The sequence below is a fragment of the Sorex araneus genome, chromosome X (assembly GCF_027595985.1).
Source record: "Sorex araneus isolate mSorAra2 chromosome X, mSorAra2.pri, whole genome shotgun sequence".
Lineage (NCBI taxonomy): Eukaryota > Metazoa > Chordata > Mammalia > Eulipotyphla > Soricidae > Sorex > Sorex araneus.
The window spans coordinates 264,834,346-264,862,055 of record NC_073313.1 but is presented as its reverse complement, the minus strand read 5'-3'; the positions used below and the strand labels follow the sequence as shown (position 1 = coordinate 264,862,055).

At 50.1% G+C, this 27,710-nt stretch overlaps 1 protein-coding gene across 1 annotated transcript in view; it reads right to left on the bottom strand.

The window, feature by feature from the left end:
- Window positions 1-27,710, bottom strand: part of DIS3L2 (DIS3 like 3'-5' exoribonuclease 2) — a 270,536-nt gene that overhangs the window by 166,611 nt on the left and 76,215 nt on the right. Inside the window, exon 6 of the mRNA XM_055121806.1 lies at window positions 3,226-3,451. Coding sequence (XP_054977781.1) covers window positions 3,226-3,451 — 226 coding nt within the window. The remainder of the gene's footprint in view (window positions 1-3,225; window positions 3,452-27,710) is intronic.

The window sequence follows — 27,710 nt, the reverse complement described above, 5'->3', positions numbered from 1 at the left end:
CCCTGCTCTAATCCTTCTGTTAGCGAAGGTCAGGACAAGGTTTTACTTCGCCTTATAGAAAATTTCAAATGTTGGCACAGAACTGTGGTTCATGGGAACTTGTTGCATGTTTGGCTTTTAATTAATTTCTGGAGCAAATATGGCTGTGTACTTGTTACCCTAGTCACCATTATACGTGGTCGCGAGCCAAGAAACAAAGGGGAAAGGGAATATTTGATCTCAGAACCTGGAAACACTAGCAGAAAGAAAAAGACTCTCCGCTCCAAGAAAGAAGGGTTCCAGAGTCAGAAGAAAGGGTCCTTAGGACTCCAGCAAACCCGAAGCATCACAGGAGAATAATCACCTGGGTCTGGCTTTTCTCAACCCCAGAGAAATAAGGTTCCTTTTCATCCAAGCCCACGGAAGGGGCGGGCCTGTCCTGGACGGGGATGAATGGGAAGGCAGGGAAACGGGCCCTTTCTGGCCGTTCCAGGTGACCTGGGCAGGCGCCAGAGGAGTAGGAACAGCCCAGTTCAAAACGCAGGAAAAAACAAGGATCTCGTGTGGATGCTCTTGGGAAAACAGCGAGGCGGGCCAGGAGGTGGGGGAGAGCAGCGCGAGGCTCCGTCCAAACCCAGGAGTCGCCAGGAGGCCAGCGCGCTGAGCAGAACCAGGCGAGGAGCCGGGAATGGACGATCGGATTAGGTCATGAGCCCCAGTGCCAGCGGCCAAAACTCCCCATCCTGCTCTGGGTGACGAGAGACCCAGCACTACTGCCCCACAGGGCCTGGTCATCTGCGCCCTCCGGAGTGAGGTAACCAGGAGGGCAGGGCTGGCTTGTTCCCACCTCTGCATACACGGTCAGCTTCTGAGCTGGGCACAGACTGGCTGGAAAGAAGCGAAGCCCCAGCCAGGGGGGTGTGGGGCAGGCTGAGGTGGGGACAGTGCAGGCCTCGGGCCACAGTGCTCCCAGGGCACAGGCTGACTCCCCAGGTGGCTCTGTGCTCCAGGCCTGAGACACCCCAGAGACTGTCCTTAACGGTGATGCTCGGTGATGCAGACGTCTGGGGATATCTGGTCCCTTGCAGCAAAACTGACAGTGATGAGAGAGGTGGCAGGCCCCGGGGCAAGGAGGGAGGTGGATCATCTGCAACACGGCAAACTCACTTTGGGTTAAAAAAAAAAATTAAACTAATGAATAAGAAACACTCCTTTGAGCACAAGGCGTGAAGCAAGATTAATAATCCATTTGCAATTACACTCAAAGCCATGGACCTTTCTAGAAGTCTTAAGGGAAAATTTATAATGTCCTAATGTTATGGTTTGTTTCAATAACAATTTTCAAAACTGTAAATGGGGCAAAATCCTAACTGTAACCAGATTTTATATTATCCAGAAAGGGGAGGCTGGTTGAAATATCCTGAAAACACCATGATTTTCAAAAGAGCAAATTGCAATTTTCCTAAATATCAAGAAGGCAAGAAATCAGAAACAGCCATGTGGCTCTACAAACTCTATTTAGAGAGCAGCAGGAAAGAGAAATTTGTACCAGATACTGTGGGAAGAATGGCAGCTGCTCCCGCGGTCGGGGCTGCGGGGAAACAATAAAGAACAGTAGGGCAGGGAGGCTGCGGAGAGAGCGAGGACCCGAGGGCGGGACGAGGGCGGCCGCCAGGGCGGGGGGTGGGGGCAGTTATGACAGAGGGCAAACCAAGGCAGCCCATTTTTTTTTTTTTTTGGCTTTTGGTCACACCCGGCGATGCACAGGCGTTACTGGGTTATTCCTGGATGCACTCAGGAATCACTCCTGGCGGTGCTCAAGGGGCCATATGGGATGCTGGGAATCGAACCCGGGTTGGCCATGTGCAAGGCAAACACCCTCCCCGCTGTGCTATCGCTCCAGCCCCACCACGGCAGTTCTGAACAAAGGACACTGTGGAGGCGCGACAGCCAGCCCCAGCCTAAATTCCGCCCTCTCCCAGCCCGTGGTATTTCCTTGAGTGGCCGCTAATGAGGAATCAAGGCACGTCCAATCACCAGAGCACTGAGGTGTCCCCGCGAGGCCCGGGGCTCGGCTGGCTCCGCTGGGCAAGGAGGGGTTTCCTGTGGATTGCGTGACGGAGGGCTTGGCCACTTACAGCCCTGCGTCTTTCCCTCTCTCCTCGGTCCTGCCATCAGTGCAGTGACACGTGTGACACACTGCTCAGAAGAAGGTGCCTGGAGGGAGAGGGAGTGTCCCAGGAACCAAGTTTCACGGGGGTACAGCCACAGGCAACCGGCTGGACAGAGGCCCACTCCCGCCTCAGCGGGCCACTGAGGAATCTGGGTGCCCGTGGCTTCGGGTCAGGACGCCCGGAGTGTGCTGGGGGGTGTGTGTGGCGGGGGGGAGGGGGGAGGCGAGGAGCCCGGAGTCCCGATCCAGAGAGAATTTCCGGGCTGCGGAGGCCTCAAACGGCAACCGTGCTTTGGGACAGATCTGGTGGCCCGGCTGCCTGAACCCCCGCTTTCTCGGCACGCAGGCAGGGGTTGCCCAGCCCGACCAGAGTGTCTGTCTGCCCTGCTGCCCTCTCTCCAAGCCTGGCACCAGGCGCGGCCAGGAAGGCCTTCCCGAAGAGCAAAGCTTCTCACTTGGCAGACCCGCCGGCAGGCGTTTCCGGAAGGGTCCCTCCAGCAGAAACCCCGGAGAGGTCGAGACTGTTTTCACCGCTCCCCCCGCGCTCCCCAGGACGGTGTCCCGGCCCCCCGCCTGTGTTCCTCGGCCGGGAGCGCCGGGCCTGGGTGCAGAAGTTGGCACAGGTGTCCAAAGGCTGGAGACCGCCGGCGCAGGGTTCGATCAGAGAAAACAGAGCTGGCTTTCAGGAGGATGTAGAATCAAGACTCTAGAGAGACGAACTGCTGTGAAGCTCCGGGCAGGCCACCGCCACGACTGAGACAGAACAAACCTGCGAGCGGCCTGGGCTGGGAGGAGCCAAGCGCGGCTCTGAGAGGATTCCCCAGGCTGGCCCCTCGGGAACCGCGGGAACCGCGGGCAGCAACCACCGAACACAGAGACCACAGGCGCCGTTCCTGCCCCTTCTCCTACCAGCGGCTGCAGGCCGGTCGGACACTCCTTCCTTCCCGGGAGCCCAGTAGGCTCGAGGGTGGGCCGAGATTGATGGTGCTGTGGTTAGTTCTGCAGCACAGAGAAAACCGGAACCTCAAGCCATCAGTTTGCTCAAATGAAACGTCGGACGCACCGGGACTCACCTCTGTCGGGGACGCACAGCGAGAGCTTCTTGACGCCGTCCACCACCAGGGCTCTCGGGGGCTGGCCGTGTCCGTCTTCCAGGCCGCAGTCGTCAAACTGAGCCTCTATGATGACATCAGGACTGTCACTGTAGCTTTTGGGGGACCGGGGCGCAAGGGGGCTCCCACAGAGCCCTGGGTCATAAGCACCGTCTGCTTCTCTGTCACTGCCCTTGGGCTTAACTGCCTGAAGGAAACAGAAACGATGGACTCAGTCACGGGCAGGGGAAGGGGATGCGCTGACGGAGTCTCCCGAAGGAACGGGCTGGGCGCGGAATCCACAGGTGAAAGGGGCTGTGTTTTCCCACATGTATGGCGCTGATCAGACCTGGAAGCACTCAGCCCCTCAGAGACCTGAGTGAGTGCCACACCTGCCCCTCCTCTTTTTTTTTTTTTCTTAAGCTCACACCCAATAGTGCTCAGGGGTTACTCCTGGCTCTGCACTCAGGAATTAGTATTGGTGGTGCTGTCGAGACCATATGGGATGCCGGGGATCGAACCCGGGTTGGCTGCATGCAAGGCAAACGCCCTCCCCACTGTGCTATCGCTCCAGCCCTGCCCCTCCTTTTCCAAGGGCATTTCATGTCCCTGCCCCCAGAGGCCTGAGTCCCCAGAGCAGCACGCGTCCCCATCGGGGCGCACCCGGGAACGATCCAGGCACTGGTCCAGGCCTCGCCACACGCCACAAAACCCGAACGAGAAAGAAAACAAAAGAGCATGGGACAGAGTTTATAACAGGGTTCTCCTCAGACAAACGCGAGGGCAGGAGACGGTCAGCAGTAGGGCGCCTTCCTGGCACGCGCCCACCTGTCCCACCCCGTTCCCAGGCCTGCCTGGGGGGGCCTGGAGCCGCCCAGTTGGCCAAGAACTGCCAGTGGAACCCCAGATCTCTTAAGCACCGAAAGGCCCCCAAATTTCTTTAGCGCCTGTCAAACGTCAAGTCGGTAGCCTTGGCCTGTCACCTTTGCCCCACATCCGACCCAAAGGAAGCTCCAACACGCCCTTCCTTTAAAACGTTGTTCGGTACTCTTTTTATTGCCAGTAACACAAATAAATAGATGCATTATGTACACACATACAACATGAATTATGCATGATTTATTAGTAACGTTCTCTCTCCCTGCTAAAAGTTTGGATGGGGGAAGCTTGCATTCTATGTTACACATTTTTAGCAGTTTTTATTTTTATAAAATTTTCATCTGAAAAACCGTATTAAAATGAAATCAAAGTAGGAAAGAACTGACACAATGTTTTTCTTGCCATTTCCCCTCCTTGCTGACTCCCATAGTAACTGGTTTTCTGACTTCCATCTGGCGCCAAAGCAGCTATAGTAATCCTCTTAGGACATTGCTATTTTTTCCTCCCAACCAGAAGAAATGAATGCATTTTTAGAATCACACACCTTCCCACCAATGACTCAGAAGGAAGCAGAAAAACACAAAAAGGGCACTAACAAGTAAGGAAATTGAAACCATCATCAAAAGCTTTCCCTTTTGCCAAAGCCCAGGTTCAGATGGTTTTCCTGGTGTGCTGACATAACTGGTCTCTGAGACGACCCACGGCCAGTCTTCCTCAATCTCTTTCACCTCCAGCAATGAAACAGAAATTCTTCCCATTTCTGAGACCAGCATTAACCTCACAATGGAGACGTTATTGGTGCCCGCTCGAAAATCGATGAGCAATGGGATGACAGTGACAGTGACAGTGTCAGAGATTCAAATTGAAAAGAAAGTTAAACCATCACTTTATGCAGATGACATGGCAAATACATAGGAAAACCTAAAGACTCCACCAAAAGAAACAATGAACAGAAGATGATAGGTTCCAGTTTCCCTGTAGCTTGGCAGTCACACCCACAAACTGCCCCTGGCACCGTATAATCTCATCAAGATCCAGAGACTCCCGTAAGAGAGCGACATAGGCCTCACCCACGAGAGAATCTGCTGTATACTAACTCTTAGAATTCCTGGAGCGGATTCCTGGGGCTCTCATCCTCTACCCCGCTGATGCTCCGAGAGTAGCACACATCTGACTGGGTTTAGCAAACACGTCTGCAATCTCTCCTGCAAGGGCTTGCTGGCGGCAGGAGGAACTGCGAGTCTTCACACGCTCTGCTCTTAGTGGGAAGGTGCAACGGTGGTGGGATTGGTGTTTGAGTATGCAATGTGATGAATTATTGTGAATAACTTTATACAAATTAAATCTAAAAAAATAATAAAAATTTAAAAAAGAAGAAACATTCCCGTTTCTCAGCTTGACAAACGGATCTCAAGAGATGTTCCATTTCCACAGGGCCTGGAGTGCACCTCAGACGTGACCCCGTGACACCCCCGACTCCACAGTACTGGGGGTCCAGTAGGGGCACAGCAAGTGAAGGAAAGAAGCACAGAAGCCAACTGAGCTCAAGACACGAGAACAAAGGCTCAACTCACAACAAGCAGCTCAGTAAATTCTCAATGGCTGTAATGAAACCATCGTGAGAAGGACGGTTTTCACGAGTTTTCTCTTACTGAACTGTGTTTTTGATAATTTCATTTACCATTTAGTTGCAACAGCAATACGAAATAAGTAATTCTGCTCCTATAAGGAGGCAGGGTTGGGGCTGGGAGTGGGAACGGGGGCCAGCAGTGGGGAGAAGGTCATGCTGGTGTTAGAACACTGCGTGCCCAAAACAACGGTATCGTGAACCACTTTGTGAAACACAGTGCTTAAATAAAACTAGGGGAAAATGAATATGTGAAATCAATGTACCAAAATATGGGTCTTGGACTGGAAAGACAGAACAGCAGTTAAGGTGTTTCCCTTGCAGGCAGCAAGGTTCAGCCCCAGCACCACAAAAGGTGCCCAGAGTCCTGCCAGGAGTGAGCCCTGAGTGTACCTGGATAATGGCCCAAAACACCACATATCCATATAACAGACATATGGATTTCTATACTTACAAACGATGAGCTGGAAGATAAAGAAATATAAAAATATCCCTTTACCATTGCATCACAAATCATAAACTGGGAAATCTACAAAGGAGAGTAAAAGATTTATACAATGAAAACTCTGACATCGTATAAGTACATATTACAGATAAGTATATTGAAAATGGAAGAATATCCCATGTTCATGGATTAGAAAATTTAACACTTTAAAATGATGATCCTGTCCACAATACTATATAGATCCAATGCTATTCCTTTCCAAGTTCCAATGGTATTCTTTAAAGACATATAACAAACATTACTAAAATCTGGGTAGAACCACAACACTCCCCTAGTCAAAGCAATCGGAGAACAAAGGTGGAAGGTGCTGTGCTCCCTAAACTGATAGAACAAAACTACACAAACCAGCGAGACAGAGTTGAGAGACCAGAAAAGAGCTCTCAGCTATATGGGCGATTAACATATGAAACGGGCGCCAAGAGCATATAAATAAGGTGTGGAGATTCCTTTTTAAAAAATGGAAAACCTGGGGCTGGAGCAATAGCACAGTGGGTAGGGCGTTTGCCTTGCACACAGGATACTGAGAATATAGGTGGTGGAGAATGGACACTGGTGGAGGGATGGGTACTTGATCACTGTATGACTGAAACATAATCATGAAAGTTTATAAGTCTGTAACTGTATCTCACAGTGATTCATTAAAAAATAAAATTTAAAAAATTATAAATTTCTCTTGCCCCCATGCCTGGCTGCCTTCACCAGAGGGGGTGGGTTGAGTTTCTCTCCCTGCCCCAAGCAGAGCCCCTCTCCACACGTTTGGACAAGTCTCATGCATGAAGGAACCGGCAGAGGAACCCAGGTGTTCAGGACCCGGGGCTGAGATCTCCAAGCCTGCTTGGATCGGGACTGGGCCTCTTCCGCCAAGATCCCCCATTTTCCAGTAGCTAGGCGGTCACACCCAGAAACTGCCCCCAGTGTAATCCCACCAACGGCCAACATCCAGAGACTATAAAACCAGGCTCCCAGAAGCTTGCAGCCACTTTGTGGCTTTACAATATCTTATAACCTCGTTCTCCCTCTCAGAGAACCTGGCAAGCTACTGAGAGTTTCCTACCCGCATTGAGAGAGCCAGGCAAGCTCCCTGTGGCATATGCCAAAACCAGTAACAATGCTGGGTCTCATTCCCCTGACCCTGAAAGAGCCTCCAATGCAGCACCGTTGGGAAGGACGAGTAAAGAGAGGCTTCTAAAATCTCAGGGATAGGACGAATGGAGATGTTACTGAGACTGCTCGAGAAAATCAATAATCAACGCGATGATGATGATGAGGATGAGGATGATGATGATGATGATGAAATTAAAATGAATTAATTTATTTTTCAAAATTGGAAAAGTCCATGACAGGTCAACAGCGCTCCAAGGCGTGATCTGCGGGGACGTGAGAGCTGCAAGGCCAGTGTGCCCTCACGCTCAGAGCAGCAGCTCTCCAATGGGGCCCCTACTCGAGGGCCACCTAAATGCCTGCCGGCAGGCGACCCAAAAGAACAGTCTGGGCCGCAGGCTGCAGGGCATGCCACACTGCCCCGGGAGCAGCGCTGGAAGAGGCCCACAGAATGGCTAAGTCAGGAAGTGACCGACCACGACCGGACAGTTTCACTGGAAGGGAATATGAGTAGAAGTAAAGAAGTTGACAAAAAAGCAACAACTAACTCCCAGGTTTGGTGGCAATCGCTGTTCCTGGAGGAAACGGGGATGGCGGGAGGCACGGAGCCCTCCTTTCTCGGTGAGCACGCTGAGCCTTGAGCGTGCTCAAGGCCCCTGGGCCGAGGACTCAGCTCCGCACTCAGGGACTCGTGCTTCGTGCACGACGGAGACCCAGGCTTGACCCTAACACCACGTCACCCCAGAGGCCCTGGCACTGCAGGCCCCAGCAGCGGCACAGCCTTGGACACATGCCTGGTCGGCTGAGTGTCACCAGGAAAGGCCATTGAGCCCCCTGAGCACTGTTTGGGAGCCTCCTTCTGCAAAAAAGGACATTCAAAGGTGTAAAGCTGCACTCCTGAAATTTCACAGCATTTATATCCAGTGCAAACCGTTTCATCAAAAGGAGGAGAGCTAAACTAAACAAAAACTTCCTCTGGTTTCTTCCAAAGATCCAAGAGCACAGGGGCGGGGGGCAGGGGGCGGGGGGGTGAGGGGCTGGGGGTGAGGGGGGGCGACTGCACTTCCTATTCTGAGGGACAGCGGGGACTCGCTGGGAGAGCCGCTCTGGGTCACGGACAGGCCGTCAGGGGCTGGAGGGAGGCCAGCCTGAGGGACTCGCCACTCTCAGTCCTGCAAACCCGCTCGGAAGCCTCCGGGCACATGAGGCTCCTCACGCACGACTGGATGTGGGGGGCCTGCGGGACCCCACACACGGCCACCTGTGTGCAGACGCATCAGGCTCGTGGCCTGGCGCACAGCTCAGCAGCAGCCCGGGCCGCACCCCTGCACCACTGAGTGTGACCCCTACAATCACGGCTTAATTAAGCAGCAGAAATGCAGGCAGCTACCAGGAAGAACTGGTGAGGAATGGAAGTGTGACCTGCAGTCACTGAAAACGCACAACAGCTGGCACACTGGACACTCACCACACACACACACACACACACACACACAAATACACACACACACACACACACACACACACAAACACACAGAGTCAGATCCCGCCTGCAGTTATTTTCCCCAGAGGCAAGATCTGTGACCTGCCAGAATTGTGTCTCCTTTGCAAGGCAGAAACGGGCCATAGAGCCGTGCGGTCAGAGGGGAAAGGAACCCTCTTCCCCACCAGCTAAGATGGGGCGGACCCTGGCGTTCTAGGGACAGGGTCAGTCACGGGGCCTCTTCAGGGGTCCCTGGGAGGAGCCATCATGACCGCTGTGGGGGGCTCCGCTCTCCCTGGCCTCTGGGGGGCGTCTCGAGGGCAGGCCCGTGGCCAGGACGCCTCTGCTCCCAGGGAACGTCTCCTGTGCGTCTCGCCCCTCCCTGCTTCCAAGGGCACCTGTCGAGGCAGACGCCCAGACGCCTGGCGAGTGCTGCGCTCAGCTGGTGGGCCGTGACCAAGGGAAACACTCACCTGAAAGGCCAGAACTTTTAGCAACTGTGTGAGACAAAGCGTAGGGAACCGTCGTGACCCTCCCGTACACGGCACCTGGGACCCTAAAAGAAACGGTCAACCCAACTCCATGAGAACTCAATTCCCCTTTCAGCCCAAGATGCCATTAAAGAAATAAGCTGCAGCCGTGCCCTTGGCCAGGACACATGAGGTACTTCCGCAGGAACGTCTGAGCGGGACAAATGACCCGGGAGAAACGCGGGGAAAGGCGACAGACTCCATGAAACAACGGCCAAGCAGCCAGGAGCAACGGCAAGGAGCCCGCGAGAAATGCAGGATGAACCACCATGAGGTCTCGGCGCCAACCCAGACACGGTGGCCCAGTCCTGCCCTCTCGAGACAGGGAAGGCAGAAGGTGACCGCTTCGACCCTGAGTCCTCACGCCGCTGCCCTCTGTCCAACAGGATCTCTGGGGGAGCACGACAATGGAGGAGACGGCGCTGGAAAGGAGCAGAAGAAACGCCGAGGCAGGGAAGGCCGGTCCCGGCCAACACGGAGAGCGAGCGAGGCCGGAGGCGGGCAGCAGAAGGGCTGGTGGGCGCCGTTTTCTTGCCTCCCTGCCTCTGAGTGGGACCGCGGCCATGTGAGGGCCGCAGAGAAGCAGCTCCGTGTTCACGAGGGTCCCCATGGCCCTCATCGCCCCCTCCAGCCCGGGCACACCCCGAGCTCTGCGGTGACCGCCAGCCCTTGGCCTGTCCCGCTCCCACCCGGGCGACTCTCCAAGGACACTTCTCAGATGAGCCCCGTCGGAAGAAACGCCCTGCGCCCTCCCCCGTCCCTTGCAAACACCCACCCCTTCCCGTGCCCCCTACCCCCACCCCTTCCCGTGTGCCCCCCACTCCTGCCCCTCTCTGCGTGCCCCCCATGCTCAGCTCTGTCTCTCAGCAGCAGCAAACACAGCATGCTTCCGTTCCGTGTCCCTGGAGACTTCTGACACGCTCGCCATGGAGAACATGCTCACAGGATTTGTCTCCTCTTGTCTTCCACGGGGAGCCCAGGAGGCTCTGAGTCACTCCGAAAGCAGCACTCTGGGGCTGAGACAGCACGGAGGCAGGGCACCTACCTTGCACGTAACCCGGGTTCGATCCCTGCCACCCTATACGGTGCCCGAGCACTGCCAGGAGCTATTCCTGAGTGCAGAGCTAGGAGGAAGCCCTGAGCTTTGACGGGTGTCAAAAACAAACGAAAAACCAACAAATACCCACTTTCTGAATGACTAATTTCAAAGAAATCGAGAAGAATCCGAGGAGCCCTCCTGGGCCAGAGAGAGACTCGGGGAGCTGGGCCGGCCGTCCGCCCGGGCACGGGGAGTCCCCATTCCGAACAGAGCCAGGAGCAGCCTCGGGCCCTGACAGGTGTGGGTCAAAGGCCCAAAGCACAAAAACAGCAAAAAACACTCCCTGATTAGTTGGCAGTGGAGGATGGGCGCGCTCTTGAGTAGTGATCTTAGCATGGCACACACACATGCTGGTTCTTAACATTTTCTTCCTTAAACCTAACGCTCCAATGGGAAAGAGAGGAGTCTCCACTTATAAGAAATAGCAGTGGGGCTGGAGCAATAGCACAGCGGAGAGGACGTTTGCCTTGCACTCGGCCAACCCGAGTTCGAATCCCAGCATCCTATATGGTCCCCTGTGCATCACTGGGTGTGACCCAAAAAGCAAAAAAAAAAAAAAAAAAAAAAAGAAACAGCAGAAGAATGAACTACATTCAGATGCTCATCCACAACACAGTACGTGTACCGCCTCCATTAACACTATATCCGGCATAGTTTAACACAGAAGACCCTCCTCACCTTAAGAAACAAATACAGATATAAAAGCAAATGAAGAGAAATGCAAGACACTGAAATAAGTACATTTTCCTAAAAATAATTTTAGACCCTCACATCTAAACGATCATTCTATTTCAATGCAAACTAAATATATATTTTGCTGCTCCCCAATGTTAACAAAAAAAAATAAAACTTTACTAAAATTTGTATGGGATCATAAAATGCCCAGAATAGCCAAAGCCATTCTGAGGAAAAAAGAAGAAAGAAAATGGTAGGGTCGCATTTACTCATTTTTAATTATATTATAAAGCTATAGTAAGCAAAAGAGTGCTGTAAAGTTTAAATATACTCTCAAAATCATAAACTAGAACAGAGAGCCCAGAGCTAAACCTTCAGACTTGCAGTTACTCTGGAACAAAGAAGGTGGGTGCGTGGGGCAGGAACACCCATTCACCAGAGGGCGCTGGGAAACTGGACAGCTCCAAGCTGGCAGGAAGAGGAAGGTGGGAGAGGGGGGAGAAGGAAGAGGAGGAGGAGGACAGTGGCAGCAGAGGATGAGGATAAGAAAGAGAAGGAGGAAGAGGAGGAGGAGGAGGAAGAGGGAAAGAGAAGAGAGTGGGATACATATCTCCTCCCACAGACTACAGTTAATTCCAAGTAGATTAAAGAGCTCAAGACTGGAGCTGGTCTAGACCAGCCCTCACGGAAAACAGGCTGGAGGGTTCTCAGAGTTTCCACACAACCCAGAGATGCACAAAAGCATGAGCTTGAAAAGCTCTATGCACGCCCATGTCCACTGCAGCACTGCGGGTGACCACAGGACACGGGAACAACCTCACTGTTGCATGAGAATGAACAACACAGTCGTGGTATATCCATACACGCAACCATAAGAAAACTTGAAATCAAGCAGGTTGCTGAAGCTTGGATGGATCTGGAGAGTATCGAGTCAGGGGTGGTCAAGTACCAGGTGACCTCACCCCTCTGTGGCACACAGAGAAAGACCGTCATGTGATCGGGCTCAAACCACCTTCCCTGGCTCGGAAGAGGATCCCGAGACCCGCCTGGCTGCCACGCAGGGGGTCCGCTCCGGTAACTCAACTGTGACGGTACGAAGAGCATCTGCAAAAGAAACCTGGCCACGAGCTTTGAGGGCAGCGGGTCAGTGTGTGCGTGTGTCACGACCGTGGGACAGCAGGAAGCTGCATCCGCATTGGTCAGCTGCGGAGAGGACCTGCCCCACCCTTGGGGGGAAGGTCCCATTGCCGAGAGGCTTCCTGGCTGCTGGGGATGAGACAAGAAGCACATCTGTGCGCCACAGCAGCACCAGCCGGCAACAGCCTGAGCAGGTACCCAAAGCTGCTCTCCCCGACGGCCCAAACGGAGCTGGGCCCAAACACAACTTTCTCAGCCGGCGCCTCCAAGCTGGTCTTAAAACCGACCTGGAAACCGCCCAGACTGGGCCTCTCGCTGGGTTTGGTGGGGCTGAAGGCAACTCTAATGGCACCGTGTCCAGTTTCCCAAAAGCAATTTCTGCATTGCTTTGTTTGACTAATTCTAAAAGCTGTTATCTTTCCCTACTTCGATAGAAGCATTAAAAAAATGAGTTCATTCTAAGCTGGTTCTGCCATATAACCTCACAGTTTATGCCATTGCAAAAATTCTTCTGAAAATTATCCTGGGCAGAGGCTTTTGTATACAAAGTATCATCCAAGAACAAATTTTTACAGCTGACTTCTAAACCCTTTAAACTTGTATTTTATAATGGAAATACTGACAGATGCTTTACCCTAGAAGCACTATATTTTAATATTTCTAGCTTTTCAAAAAATACAACACTTTGGACTCAGGATCAGAGATGCAAAAGAGAAAAGGTTATAGAGCTCTTCCTGAAATGCAAGGGGCAAAAATGGTTGTTGGATCCAATACTTCTTTGTACACGTACACCTACCTATTACCACTGTTACATTTGACTTTGCACACGCTTCCCTAAACTGTTGGGTGAGTATTTCCTGGTCCCACCCCAGGATTCTCTGTAACAAATCACTGGCTCTAACCTGGCCTTTTATTTTTTTTGGGGGGGCCACACCTGGCGACGCTCCGGGGTTCCTCCTGGCTCTGCACTCGGGAATCATTCCTGGCGGTGCTCAGAGGACCATATGGGATGCTGGGTATTGAACCCAGGTCAGCTGTGTGCAAGGGCAAACGCCCTCCCCACTGTTCTCACCCGGGCCCCTAACCTGGCTCCTGGCTCCACACTTAGCAGCGCATTGTCTAATGTCACAGCAACTGCAGGCAGAGGGCGGCAGTAACCCCACGTGAGCCGAGGAGACCGGGAACAGCAGGTCGCTGGTTCTGGAAGTAGGCGCCCCAGGAAAGAAAATCGGTGACAAGCACACCTCAGGCCCAGCACAGACAGGTCGAGTCTGTCCTACCAACCCCGCTGTCCCCAAGATGGGCTCTGGGGGCAGAGAATCCGTACAGAGAACATGACCCCCTTCAACAGCCTCTGTGCAGACACAAACGGTAGCCACGGTCACACGACGGGTGTTTCCTTCTCTAGACCCCTGAGCACTGTGACAGGAGGAAACCTGCATGGGCTGAGATCCTGAGAACGTGCAGTTCTTGACGCAGGCTGGTACGATGTCGTCATCTTGAAAATAACAACGCTAGACCGGGACATGGCTACATCCCACCCTTGGGGGTCAGCGGCACCCCAGGAAACCCCGAGAAACCACGATTTGGGTAAACAAATCATGAGTGTGCATTGGTCAAAAGAAATGCAGGAAAATGGAATTTTTTTTCTTGCTTTAGTGTTTGGGCTGGGGCTCCCTGGCAGTGCTCGGGGGCCACACCTGCAGTACTCGGTCCAGCAATGCAGGGGACCAAAAGCACCATCCTAGCTGTGCCGGAGGGCTACCAGGCCATACTTGGGGTACTCCTGATGGGCACCCGGTGCTGAGGATGAAACTCGGGGACTTGTGCATGCCGGGACATGTCCTAGTCCTTTGAACTCTCTCTCCAGACCCACTTATTTTCTTGTTTTCGAGTGAAAAAAAATATTATTTTTATTTATAAACAGAAAACACAAACCATAAGAATCTAGTGTGATTACTTCTGCAGAGTTAAGTGTTTGCACCACTTACGCGAGAATTCCCGAACTGCTTTCGTTTCCGAAGCTGCGTCAACACAGACGTCAAACTCGGCAGCTCCCAAGAGCTACGCTGGGCATCCGCGCAGCCCTCGCCAAGTGTGGACGGGGCCGTCGAGCCACTGACGCGCCAAGGCCCAAAGTTCTTATACAAAGTGCCTTTGTGGGCCACCTTCGCTGCCCTGGGCTAGAGAAGTCATCCTTCGCTGCTGGCTTCAGTAGGAGTTCATCTCTGACCCGAGATCTCTTCAAAGGGCTCTCCCGACGGGGCCCCACCACGGGGAGGATTTCCCTTTTAAGTCAGCTGGTGAACAGCTGCAAAGCCCTGACTTCTGCCCCCAGATGTACCTTACTGAAACGAGAGCCGTGAGTCACACTTGGGGGGAGGGTGGGGGAGATCAGGACCGTGCATGAGAGGAGGGACCCAGGGGACGGAGACCTGTAAGGCACAGACCCGCACTGTGCCTCCCCTGTACAAACCTTCACGCGGCGGACACAGAACTCCGCTTCCAGCATTCCGGGCCTGCAGCCCCCAGTCAGAGAAATGGTCTCTTGCAGACCACCCAGAATTCTGGTGGGAAGGCTGGGACGGTGTGGGATATACAGATTGACTGGAGAAGAACTGACCTGTCTATTATAATCAGTCTTAAAATCCCTCAACACCCATTGAGGGTATCTTTACATCCCCTCAATAACTCTAAGTATTTTTTCCCTGGTTGAGGTGTCGGACATCTAGTATCATTTGGGGGGGGATCGGGGGTGGGGGGTGGGAGGTATGGCCCAACCCAGCCCCCAGCCCCCAACCCACCCCCTCCCTGCCAAAAACAAAGTAGGCATACAAATAATTTCTATGTAGCAACTTTTTTTTTTGGGGGGGGGGAGAATTTTTCATGTATACAATCGAGCAGTCCGAGAGTGGCCACAGTCTCACACTCTTAGCTCTTGCTGGTTAAGGCAGGTCCTTTGCTAACACGGTTTCCACCCAACTGCGTCTCTGAACACAGACGAGGAAAAACAGTTTCCAGCTGACAGTGAAGGAGACAACTCTCAGGGCTGGCCCGGGCCCACATCCTTTCATCTCAAGTCTCGCTGCCCTTTGGCGCCAGGCGGAAAGTAACGCAGCGCTGAGCACTGCCGTCAGAGCCCCACCGCCAGGAGCTCCCCCTGACCCACCAGTGATCAGGTTGTGCCGGGGCCTTCTCCAGAAAACGTCCATTAAACTCCAGGAAACTGGAGGTGATCATGAATTTGTCCTTTCCTCTGTTAATGTGGTGAATTAGACTAAATTTCCTGAGATGGGACTAATGTGACAAACTCCAAGTTTGACAAATGCCACAGGAGTAAGCATGGGGATGGGTCTACACCCGGGGACATCGCCCCCAACTCTCCTCCACTCTCTGCTTCTCGTTTCTTTCTCTCTTTGGGGGTATTTAGTTCCGTTTGGTGGGAGAACATGGAGCAGAAGCTCCGCTGTCACGGTGAAATTCAAGCTCTGGAGCCAGTACGGCGAGTGTCAGCACCACACACGGCCCACGGCACCGACACCTTCTGAACAGCAAACTGGGCGATTCCTGAAATAAATCCCACCTGCTCCTAATATGTTATCCTTCTATATATCTCTGGGGTAAATTTCCTATTATTTTATTCAGGATATTTGCACCAGTTCATCAGATTTTCCTAAATTTTCTTATGCTGTATTATTCTTGTCAGGCATTCATATGAAGGATATGTCACCTTCATAAAACAGTTTGCTATTCTTTGAAGAGTTTTGCAAAATTAATGTTCTTTTTAGTCCTTAATTATCTGGAAACATTCACTAATAAAGCCATTTGATTCTAGAATTTTCCATGTTAAAAAACAGCTGAAGGGGCCAGAGAGATAGTTCAGCAGGTCAGGTGCTTGCCTGAGCATTACCAGGTGTGGCCCCGAAACACACACACACACACACACACACACACACAAAGCTGGAGACTAATTTCTTTTCGTTTGTGTTTTGTTTTGTGCTCAGGGGTTACTCCTGGCTCTGCACTCATGAATTATTCCTGGTGGTGGTTGGGGATCACATGGGATGCCAGGGATGGAACTCAGGTCAGCCATGTGCAAGAGAAACACCCTATCTGTTGTAAAATCACCCCAGCCCCTTGATTTCTTTATTAGATACAAAATTCTATTCATATTTTCTTTGTTCTGACCATTTTGCTCTGCATTTTAAGAAATTTGCTGTTACATCTAACTTTTCCTCTCACTTTTGAAGGTTATATTCATTAGGATGGATATCCGGGTTCGTAGCCTTCTTTGCTACTTTAAGGATATTCCATAATCCTTGGGCAACCATCAGATCAATCTGAAAAGTCAGCCGTCACTCAACTGGCATCCCTCAGAAGGTATCTGCCTTTCCACCCCCTCGCAATGTTTCCCTCTTTGGTTTTCACAGGCTTTATGGTGAATCTGCAAATGATCAAATTGTTTTCTTTGCATTAACAATTTTTGATTTCTCAATCTCAAATCTGTGGACTGATGTCTTTTATAAATTTGGGGAAATTTGATCATTATTCCTTAAAATACTGGACCCTTTTCAATTATGTGTTCTATGCTTATTTCTGTAATTTTAACACCCCCACCCCATGTCTCAGTCAACATGTGTCTTTACAGACCTGTTTCTCGCACTATCAATCTCCTCTTCCATAGAAACTAATTTGTAGTTAGGTTAAAACAATGACTGATCAATTTTCATTCTTTTTTGGTTCTAGAACTTCTATTCATTTTCTCTCTTTGGAGGGGTGGGGTCAGGGGGGACCACCCAGCAGCTAAGGGGCCCCCACTTCCTGGCTTTATGGTCAGGGTCCATGCCTGTCCCTGGAGTCCCTCATCTCCTCTCAATTGGTTTCCTAGTCACATTCTCTACCATGTCATCTATTTTTTTTTTCTTTTTGGGTCAAACCCGGCGATGCACAGGGGTTACTCCTAGCTCATGCACTCAGGATTACTCTTGGTGGTGCTCAGGGGACCATATGGGATGATGGGAATTGAACCCAGGTCGGCCACGTGCAAGGCAAACGCCCTCCCCGCTATGCTATTGCTCCAGTCCCTCATCTATTACTTTTAGCATATTACCTCAATTATTTTAAAATCAATTTCTTTAATAATATCAAGATCTGAATTACCCATGGTGTGTTCCCTTATTAAATCTTTATCTTTGGTGATTTGTCTGTCCCTTTTTTTATTAAACCTTTATCTTTGGTGATTTGTCTTATCTCCTAGTATACACTATAATTTCTTTATTAAATGCTGGATGCTATGGATGCAAAACTGGAAGAACTCCAAAAGATTTTCTTTCCAGCTAAAGAAGAGCTACCTTGCTTTAAATGGGTAGTTATGGGGATGAAGGATGACATCCAACCAGAAAGTATGCTGATCTGAGGATGTATTTTCTGCCTGTTTTAAATAAATGCCACTAGCCAAACATTTCTTCATGGAGACTTTAAAGAACACATGCAATCAATAAGTTATAATTCAATGAAAGGTCAAAAGCTCATGGATTTTTTTTTTCTTTTTGGGTCATACCGGTGATGCACAGGGGTTACTCCTGGCTCTGCACTCAGGAACCACTCCTGGTGGTGCTTGGGGGATCATATGGGATGCTGGGAATTGAACCTGGGCTGGCTGTGTGCAAGGCAAACGCCTACCTGCTGTGCTATCACTCCAGCCCCTCATGGATCTTTCTAATTAAAGTTTGGGGCTACTTTGGGTAGAAAACTATTACAGATGTTCTTCCTCATAAATACTTACATGGATTTATCTTTGATTCTTCTCCCATCCTTCCATTTCAGGTATTCCCCAAATCCCTGAGAAACCTCCACATGCCTATATATAGAACACACATATACTCTGTCCCTCCACTCACATTCACAATCTGAACTGATGACTAAAAAACAAAGAGCAGCCCTGAGCATGGCAGTGGTTGAGTTCCGGAGGTTTTCAGCTGCCAGGGCTGGGTCCCTTGGGGCGGGAAGGGGTCTCACCCGCTCCCCTCTGGGGAGCCCCAAGTGAAACAGCCTGGTATGGGGTCAGAGCCAAGCCTCACCCAGGAGTGAACCTATTCCTGGACCACGCGACACTTCAGAGGACACACCCTACCCATACTCCAAGAGGACCACACAACACTTGAATGGGTTCAAAGTAAGAGGCAACCAATCTTAGAGGGAAATATCATATATATGTATACATATATGAAAGCACACAAGGCACAACCTTTAACAACATGTCAATGATCTCCTATAGAAGGTCTTGACGGCCCCTGTGTGAAATACAACAATCTTCACACTCTTTCCTCTAAAGATACTTACTTATTTATTTTTATTTTATTGAATCACTGTGAAAAAAAATACAAAGCTTTCAGGTTTAAGTCTCAGTCATATACTGATTAAACCCCCATCCCTTCACCAGTGCACATGTTCCACCACCAAGAACCCCAATATACCCCCCTCCCACCCAACCCACCTGAGTAGCTAATGATCTTCACTTTATTCTCTCTATACTTTGAGTATATTCAATATTTCAGGCGGCGGCGGCAACACTCATGTGGTGAGAGCCACCTCCTAAGACTCCCAACCCAGAGGTATAAGTTTGCAGTGACGTGGCTCATAGGCGATCATGGGATGGGGGTGTTACAGGCATGCTCTCCACCCAGATAAGATCCAGAGCTGCTGCGCTTGAAACGGACCCTCTGCTCCTTAAAGACTATGATCCCAGAGGTCTTCTAACCCATTTTGGCACCCAGAGCAGCTTCTTACAGAAATGCATCTAGACTGTGAACTGAGCTAAAATATCAGAAATCCAAAGCTCATAGAGTCTTCATTCTCAGCAATGGGAAACAAATTATTAAATAATGCCTTTTCAGCAGGCCTGATTACTGGGGGGAAATTCCAAACAATAAAGATACTTTTTGTAGCATTTTGTAGCTGTTTTTCATAATAATACAAAATATATTATTTTGGTTTTGCTTTGGGGCAGGAATTGGGGTTCAGGATGGAAACACCCAAAATATGGTGGTGGGAAGGTGTAATGGTGGTGGGATTGGTGTTTGAATATTAAATGTAATCAAAAATATTGTGAACTACTTTATAAAACAAAAAAAAATTTAAATAATTTTAAAAGAACAAAGAGCAAAGAAGAAGGGAACAATTTTCTTTTCAGAAACCACTTCTAAGTAGCAATAGCTAATAGTCAAATGCTTCTAGACAAAATGGGGGAAAGGGAACAAAATAAGCACACTTTACTAATTTTTACAATGAAGAAAGGTACCAAATAACTGAGATAAGTTTAGGGAATTTGTTTAACCTATTCACTTATAAAGCAAATCATGCTGCAATCTTTTCCCAGTCAGTGAAGCACAGTGCATTTTGCTCCTACAACCCACCGTGGCTTTCTCTGGAGCGTGGCCCATCCCTGTCCTCTCTGTGCGTTAGCAAATCACTCTCTGAACAGCCAGAGAAACTAGTAGCATGAAATGAGTTCATTCTCAGGCAAGTATGTGGTTCAGTGGCAGAGTGCTTGCCATGCATGCATGTGCGAGGCCCTGGGTTAGATTCCCAGAACTGCAAAAACACAAAACAAAACACACACAAACACACACACCACATGCACACACACACACAAAACCTAGTCAACTAGTTCATTCTCTGTACTCCTCTCTCACATTCTGACTTCTAATTATGCTGGGATTTTATTAACTGCCTCTTAAATAAGTGGGTATTTTTCAGAAATCTTACACTAAAATGAAATACTGGACAAGAATCTCCATCTCAAGCTCCATCTATGTTTAAGAAACCCACCTTAGACTGAATAAAAGTCCTGCTGCTCTCAGTCCAAACCACCATCCCTGCACCCCTTATTCCTGAATCCCTCTGAGCCTCCTTCCTGCCTCTTCTCGCCTACTCTGATTTGGTTTCTGCCTTCTCTACCCACTAAAGCATGTACTTTAAGCAAATGCCAAAATACTAACCTAGCTACAGTTTTACAAACCTACCATGTTCCTCTCTTTAGCTGCTACATTTATAAGACAGTTACACCCAAAATCTTTACTAATCTCTATAAAACATGAGATCATATATATGTATATGTGTATATATATACACATATATGTCAAAAGTTTGCACAATAAAACCATTTTAAGAGTGACAGCCGAGAGAGAGAGAGAGAGAGAGAGAGAGAGAGAGAGAGAGAGAGAAGGCAGGTGGGGGGCACAGACTGGAGGGGACCTGGGGACATTGGGGACATTGGTGGTGGGAAATGTACGCTGATGAAGGGACGGGTGTTGGAGTATTGTATGACTGAACCCAATCAGGAACAACTTTGGAAGTTGCAAACGACTATCTCAGACGCTCACGCAAGGCTGAGCTGTCCAGGGCACCCCAGAGGGGCACAGGTTGGCCCAGGGCCTGCCCAAACAGTGTCCTGGCAGCTGAAAGCCCCCACATGCCACAACTGCCACCATGTCCCCAGCTGGGCTCCGCTGCCTTGAACCGAGCTTCACCTAGAAAGGAATCTGCTGAAACATTCAGGTTTCGTGACTGAAATCTCCAGGCCTTCAAGGAGTCAGGATTGGCGACTTCACCCCATCTCCCTGTACTTCCAGATTTCTCATCAGTCATTCACATACCCTAAAGCTGCCACCCAGTTAAAAATTCAACTCCAGCTGAACCAACTGAATCCTGTTAAAAACTCCAGACTTCCTGGAGTGACATCTCGAACTCTACAACACTGACAAACCAGCAGTAGCACACCAGATTGGACAGGATGTAAAGCAGATACAGTGGCAACCAATCTCAATTAACAAGACATCAAGAGAGGCTGGAGCAATAGCACAGCAGGTAGGACATTTGCCTTGCACACGGCCGACCCGGGTTCAATTCCCAGAATTCCATATGGTCCCCTGAGCACTGCCAGGAGTGATTCCTGAGCACAGAACCAGGAGTAACCCCGGAGCATCGCCAGGTGTGACCCCCCCCCCAAAAAAAAGCAAGACATAAACAGAAGACTTTAACCTTTAACAACATCTTAGTAATATCTTTTATGAGGTCTTAATGGCTCCATGGTGATACAACAATCTTTCCTAACTTTCTTCCCAAAAAACATTTTTTGGTCATTCTGTTAGCAATTTATTGGTAACAAGCAATGTAAAATAAATGACTGTGGGCCCACTATGGGGGCATGCCTGAGGGGTGGTTGGGAAAATTGGAGACAACAGTGGAGGGAAGGTGTGTTGGTGGTGGGATGGTGTTGGAATACTGAATGCCTGTAACACATCATCATAAACTATTTTGTAAACCAGTGTTCATATCAAGTATAAGGGGAAAATTAGAAAAAATTAATTTTTTTAAAAAATCATGAACAACTTTGAATTTAAAATATTTTTAAAATTTTTTAATTATTTATGGTTTATCAGTATCATCAAACAAATACTTATACATTTCCTTAAAACAAAAGTCCCTTCCCTTTTGCTGACAAAAATTTAAAAGGCATTACTTTTTTAATTAAAAAACTAGCATGTTAACTTTGGATCCAACATTGTGTGTTAAAGCAAGAATTATATGAAGGTTGGTCTTAAAGACCCTCGAGAAGCTAAAAGCGTCTTTAAGGACGAAACAGCACTGACCATGCAAGTGGGAGCAAACATAAACAAATGGGACTACATCAAACTAAGAAGCTTCTGCACTTCAAAAGAAACAGTGACCAAAATACAGGGAGAGCCCACAGAATGGGAAAGAATATTTACCCAATACCCATCTGATAAGGGATTAATATCCAGGATATACAAGACACTAGTAGAATTGTACAAGAAAAAAACCTCCAACCCCATCAAAAAATGGGGAGAAGAAATGAACAGAAGTTTCCTCAAAAAAGAAATACAAATGGCCAAAAGGCACATGAAAAAAATGCTCCACATCGCTAGTCATCAGAGAGATGCAAATCAAAAGAACAATGAGATATCATGTCACATCACAGAGACTGGCACACATTCAAAAGAACAAAAGCAACCAGTGCTGGCGTGGATGTGGGGGAAAAGGGACGCTCTTTCACTGTTGGTGGGAATGCCGACTGGTCCGGCCTTTCTGGAAAACAATATGGACAGCCCTTCAAAAAATAGAAATTGAGTTTCCATACGACCCCACAATACCACTTCTGGGAATATATCCCGAGGATGCAAAAGAGCACAGTAGAAATGACATCTGTACCTTTATGCTCATTGCAGCACTGTTCACAATAGCCAAAATCTGGAAACAACCCAAGTGCCCTAAAACAGATGACTGGTTAAAGAAACTTTGGACCATCTACACAATGGAATACTATGCAGCTGTTAGGAGAGATGAAGTCATGAAATTTGCTTATAAATGAAGAGACATGGAGAGTATCATGCTAAGTGAAATGAATCAGAAAGAGAGAAACAGACACAGAAGGACTGCACTCATTTGTGGAGTATAGAATAACATCACATGAGGCTGACACCCAAGGATGGTAGATACAAGGGCCAGGGGGATTGCCCCATAGCTGGAAACCTGCTTCATGAGCGGAGGGGAGAAGGCAGATGGAATAGAGAAAGGATCACTCAGAAAATGATGACTGGAGGAATCAGTTGGGATGGAAGATGTGTGCCGAAAGTAGATAATGGACCAAACATGATGACCTCTCAGTGTCTGTTGCAAGCCATAATGCCAAAAGTAGAGAGTATGGGGAATATTTTCTGCCATGGAGGCAGGGGGAGGGTGGGAAAGGGGGGTATACCGGGGATATTGGTGGTAGGGAATGTGCACTGGTAGAAATAAATGAGGTGAAGCTTTTGCCTGATCTCTCTACTGAACCAGCGACACACTTTTCACATTATGCCAGAATTACACCTGCTAAACGTGATGTGTCCCGAGAGCTCAGCTATGATCCCCTGCCCCACGACCCTGCTGAACGTGTACCTCCACGCCGAGAGCCCCCACCAGCCCCTGCTCCCACGACTTATCTGCACTCTCGGTCCTCTGCACATGACTGGGCCAGGAGGTTTGATCTGGCCGATGAGTTGTGCGGAAACTGATGGAATCACTTCCGGACAAAGATCATTTTGCTTTGCTTATCAATTGCGGGGGCGGCCGGGGGGAGAGGGTAGGGGACACAAAGCAGGGTTCAGGAACTATTCCTGGCTCCGTGCTCAGGGTTCACTCCTTGGGGAGCCACGTACAGTGCCAGGGATCATACCAGTATAAGCCACACGCGAGCCAAATGCCTTAAGCCCTGAGCCATGTTCCAATCCTGGACAGAAACACCTGAAATGGTCCCCCAGGGCTGTCTCCTCCGGCCAGCGCACAGCTGATGCAGTCAGCCTAGCTCTGCTGGGAAGATAATGCAGAGCAATGCCCTGAGTGCTCTTTTTCTTTTTTCTTTTTTGGGGTCACAACCGGTTATGCACAGGGGTTACTCCTGGCTCTGCACTCAAGAATTACTCCTGGAGGTGCTTGGGGGACCCTAAGGGATGCCGGGGATTGAACCCGGGTTGGCTGCATGCAAATGCTCTACCTGCTGTACCATCGCTCTGGCCCCCCAAGTGACCTTAACAGGTGGGGAGCACCCACTCGGCAGAAGCCATGCTGTTCCACAGGGTAACCTCACCTGCCATGTGACAGTCTGGCAGTGCAGACACCTCAGAGGAGTGTACTGCAAGGCTCCAACATTTGATGTCAACATGTTAGGTCTGCTGTGAGTAAATGTTCTCAGAGGTAAATTCAAGAGTTGGGAATAGTAAATTTGAGTTGTTACATGATCCGGCCAAACTCTGACTCCCTGGTCTCATCTGAAAGAAGCACAGTGCTGTGCAACTTCCCTAAGCACCTCGGCAGGTGCAAGGGTAAGCACTGCTGTAAGTGCTTCCTCTACATCAGTTCACTTCTTACAAGGAACATGGATTGCACCAAACGATCCCCACGGAGTGAAGGAGTAATGAATTCATTTTCTAGCAAGTAATCCTGGAATATTAATTGGGAGTTTCCCAGCACAAATAAGCTACTCCATCCGTAAATGATACCTTCCTGTTTCAGACATTTCAACTTGAATTACAGAGATCTGAAGGCATGTTTAAAGCAGGCAAGAACCTGAAGTATTTGATCCCAGAGCTGGCAAAAAAAGGAAGAAACGATCACTGTTAAAAATAGGCTTGTGTATATAACAATTCGGGGAAAATCTGGTCACGGCAGGAGATACAGCTGCCCACCAGAGTGCCGGGCGGAGGGTCCACGGACCCGCCCGCCATCGTAATGGGCCTTCCAGGTCTTTTTCGGGACTGCCAGTCAGGCTGAGAAACCAAACAGTTCTAAGAAATCCTAATTCCACTGGAACTGAGGACAAGCCAAAATGATAGTAGTTATGTAAGAGACTGGCTTAGGCGTAATCTACTGTGATGGGTGCGTATTTGAAGAACAACTTGGATGACAAAACTTTAAAACAATCACTTGAAGGAAAAGTCAGTTGTCAAAGGAAACAATTTACTGTGCTAGACCCATTTCGTGTGACCATAAGAAGGTCTGGAACAGACACTGAAAAACGAGGGATTAAATGTGCCCTTTGATTTGTGTGTGCATGTTTGTTTAACGTAGAAAACAGAGCAGTTATTCCTATCAGCATTCCCTTTATTCTTTGAAATTCAAGGATGATCCTTTCTTTCCATGCCAATCTCTTCTAAATTACCCATCTACACTTCTACTATTCATACCTCTTTGTAAAAATAAGATTTCTTTGTCTGCCACAGAGGCAGGGGGAGGATAGGGATGGAGGACGGGAGGGACACTGGGGACACTGGTGGTGGGGAATGTGCACGGGTGGAAGGATGGGTGTTCGATCACTGCATGACTGAAACCCAAACATGGAAGCTTTGTAACTGTATCTCACGGTGATTCAATAAAAAATTATAATAATAATAATAAAAACAAAGAAAACATAGATTTCTAAGTAAATGTGCAAGAGAAAATTCAGAAAACAATGAGCAGCCTTTCGCTCAGCCCCAGAAGAACCCACCCCCGGGTGACAAGTACCAAACAGAAGCCCTGTGCCACATGCCTAGACACCCAGGGTGTGCGGGCGGCAGGCTGTGAGAGCTGGGCTTCCTGCTGCTCTCGGTCCCTCTCTGGAACTGGGTCAGCTCCTTCCCAGCCCGAGCCCCTCAGGCTGGCGTCTGACGGGGGCATACTCCGGTCCCCATAGTGCCTTGAGATGCTGCCATGCCTCTCGAGTATTAAAGTGCGCTAGAAATCCCGTTTTCCTCCATCGCTTCTTGCCTAAGAATGACAGCTTTGGTCCTGTCAGTGGCCGCGGCATCTTTCTTACCCAGGATGGCAACTTAAGCTAGTAGCGGCCGTGAAAGCACACACCCATTTTCTTCCCACTGCTGCCGAGGCTGCTGCGGCTGATGTGTGCACGATGCACACTTTGTGGGACTGGAGATCCCAGGAGCAGTGCACCCCAGGAGTGCAGGGTGGTGCCGGGAATGAACTTGCGTGGCACCCAAGGCTGGTACTCTACCACCACGCCACAGCCCGGGCCGCTAGAGTAAGTTACTGCCTAGATTGCTTTTGATTTTTGTGACACTGACCATACATATCCACAGACCAAGTAACTCTCTCCCCTTCATGGCTTAGAAATAACAAATAGCAGCTTTAAAAAATAATAGTAATAATAATAAGTCATGGAGTGGGCTAGGAATCTGAATCCCAACCCTCCCTGACACCCACGGGAATCTCCGGGTTCTCGTTCCAGGACACACTCGAAAAGGCAGCAGAAATGTCCTCTACGCAGGGCCGAGGGGAGGGCAAGCGGCTGGATAAGCTTATCTCCCTAATAAAGGCACAGGCAGGGCCGTTGAGCAACTGGGCGATCACTGGGCCGAGGAAGACAAGGAATGGAAGCGGTGGGAGAGGAGTGAGTAGACGCCAAAGGGAGGAGCATGGAGAGCAGAGAGCAGTCTGCGGGAGTCTCGTAAAGGGAGGCCAGGGCCGGGGCCAGAGTGACGACACAGCGGGCAGGGCGCTCGCCTTGCACACCGCCCACCAGTTCGATCCCCAGCATCCCACACGGCCCCCCAGAGCCCGCCAGGAAAAATTCCCGAGTGCAGAGCCAGGAGGAAGCCCGGGAGCCCTGAGGACCCAAAAACAAGCAAATAAAAAGAGGCCAAGGGGGCTGCTCTTCCATTGGTGGAATCCCGGGGCAAGTCAGGAAACCCCCCGTGGGCTAGAGCTGAAGAGGGGGGCAGGTGGGCAAGAGGCGCATCCCCCGAGGTGAGGAGGGAACATCCACCCTTCAAGCTCCCTCTTCAATTCCTCTCCGGTCAGTCACTCGCACCCTGAAAACTCCAGCCTCCTGCCTCTCGGAGCTGGCCCCGCGCCCCGCATCACGCTGACGCCTCCCTCTGCCCGCAAACCTCACCGCGCTCCGTCCCCGTGGCTCCTTCAGAGCAGGGACCGTGGCCTGCTCCAGGCTGTGCCTCGGGCCTCCAGAAGCCACTCGAGGCGGAGCCTGCTCTAGGCAGAAACACCAGCATCGTGACTGCCAGCCATCGGGGGCGCAGAGACCCCTGGAAAATCTGAGGAAAGCCACAGACCATCTGCCTAGAAACTTTCCCTAGCCGGAGCCCCCAGCACTTGTTTTTTAAAAAAAAAAAAAAAAAATTTTAACATACAGAAAAGCATTAAGCTAAAAATCAAGAGACCGAAATCCTACCAGCCGGCTGGACCCAAACATCCAGTCCCCAAACAAGCCCCTCCCCCGAGACCTCCGTTCCCAGTTAATGGAGTGGGGAGCGGCTCATTGCCCTGCGACTCTCCTTCATTAGATGTCAGCAATAAAGATGTGGGGGAATTCTAAATGAAAAGTGTTACATAAGAGCAAATTATCTTTTATTACTGCCTCACAGCTTGATACCCTCGCAGCTATCTGTTTGCGGGGGAAAACAACCATGCTGTGAAATAAATTGACTATTTACCGCGACAGCTAAAAGAACTGTTGTTTTTCCCGAAGCCCCACAGGCCCCGTGGTTGCCGGGCCCACGAGGGGTGAGCACAACCAGCGGAAAGCAGCAGAGATGAATAATCCTGCGAGCGCCCGTCCGCGCACCCCGCCCGCAGACTCCCGGGACACAATATGCTTTTGTGCTCACGACTGGGACACAATCGGCCAGTATGCGGGGAGCTGTTCATGGTCCACACGGCAGAGACTCGGGGTAACTCTGAGGATCCGCTTCTTCCTAGCTCGACCCCGGCCCGGCGGCCGCGGCAGGTGGGCCCAAGAGATTCCCTGCAGACTCCCTCCAAGTGGCCCGGGGCCCAGGCAGCCCCTCTCACCTGCCCCCTGCTCCCGGGCCAGGGAGATGAACCGAGGGCCGAGCACGCAGCCGTCTCCAGCCCTG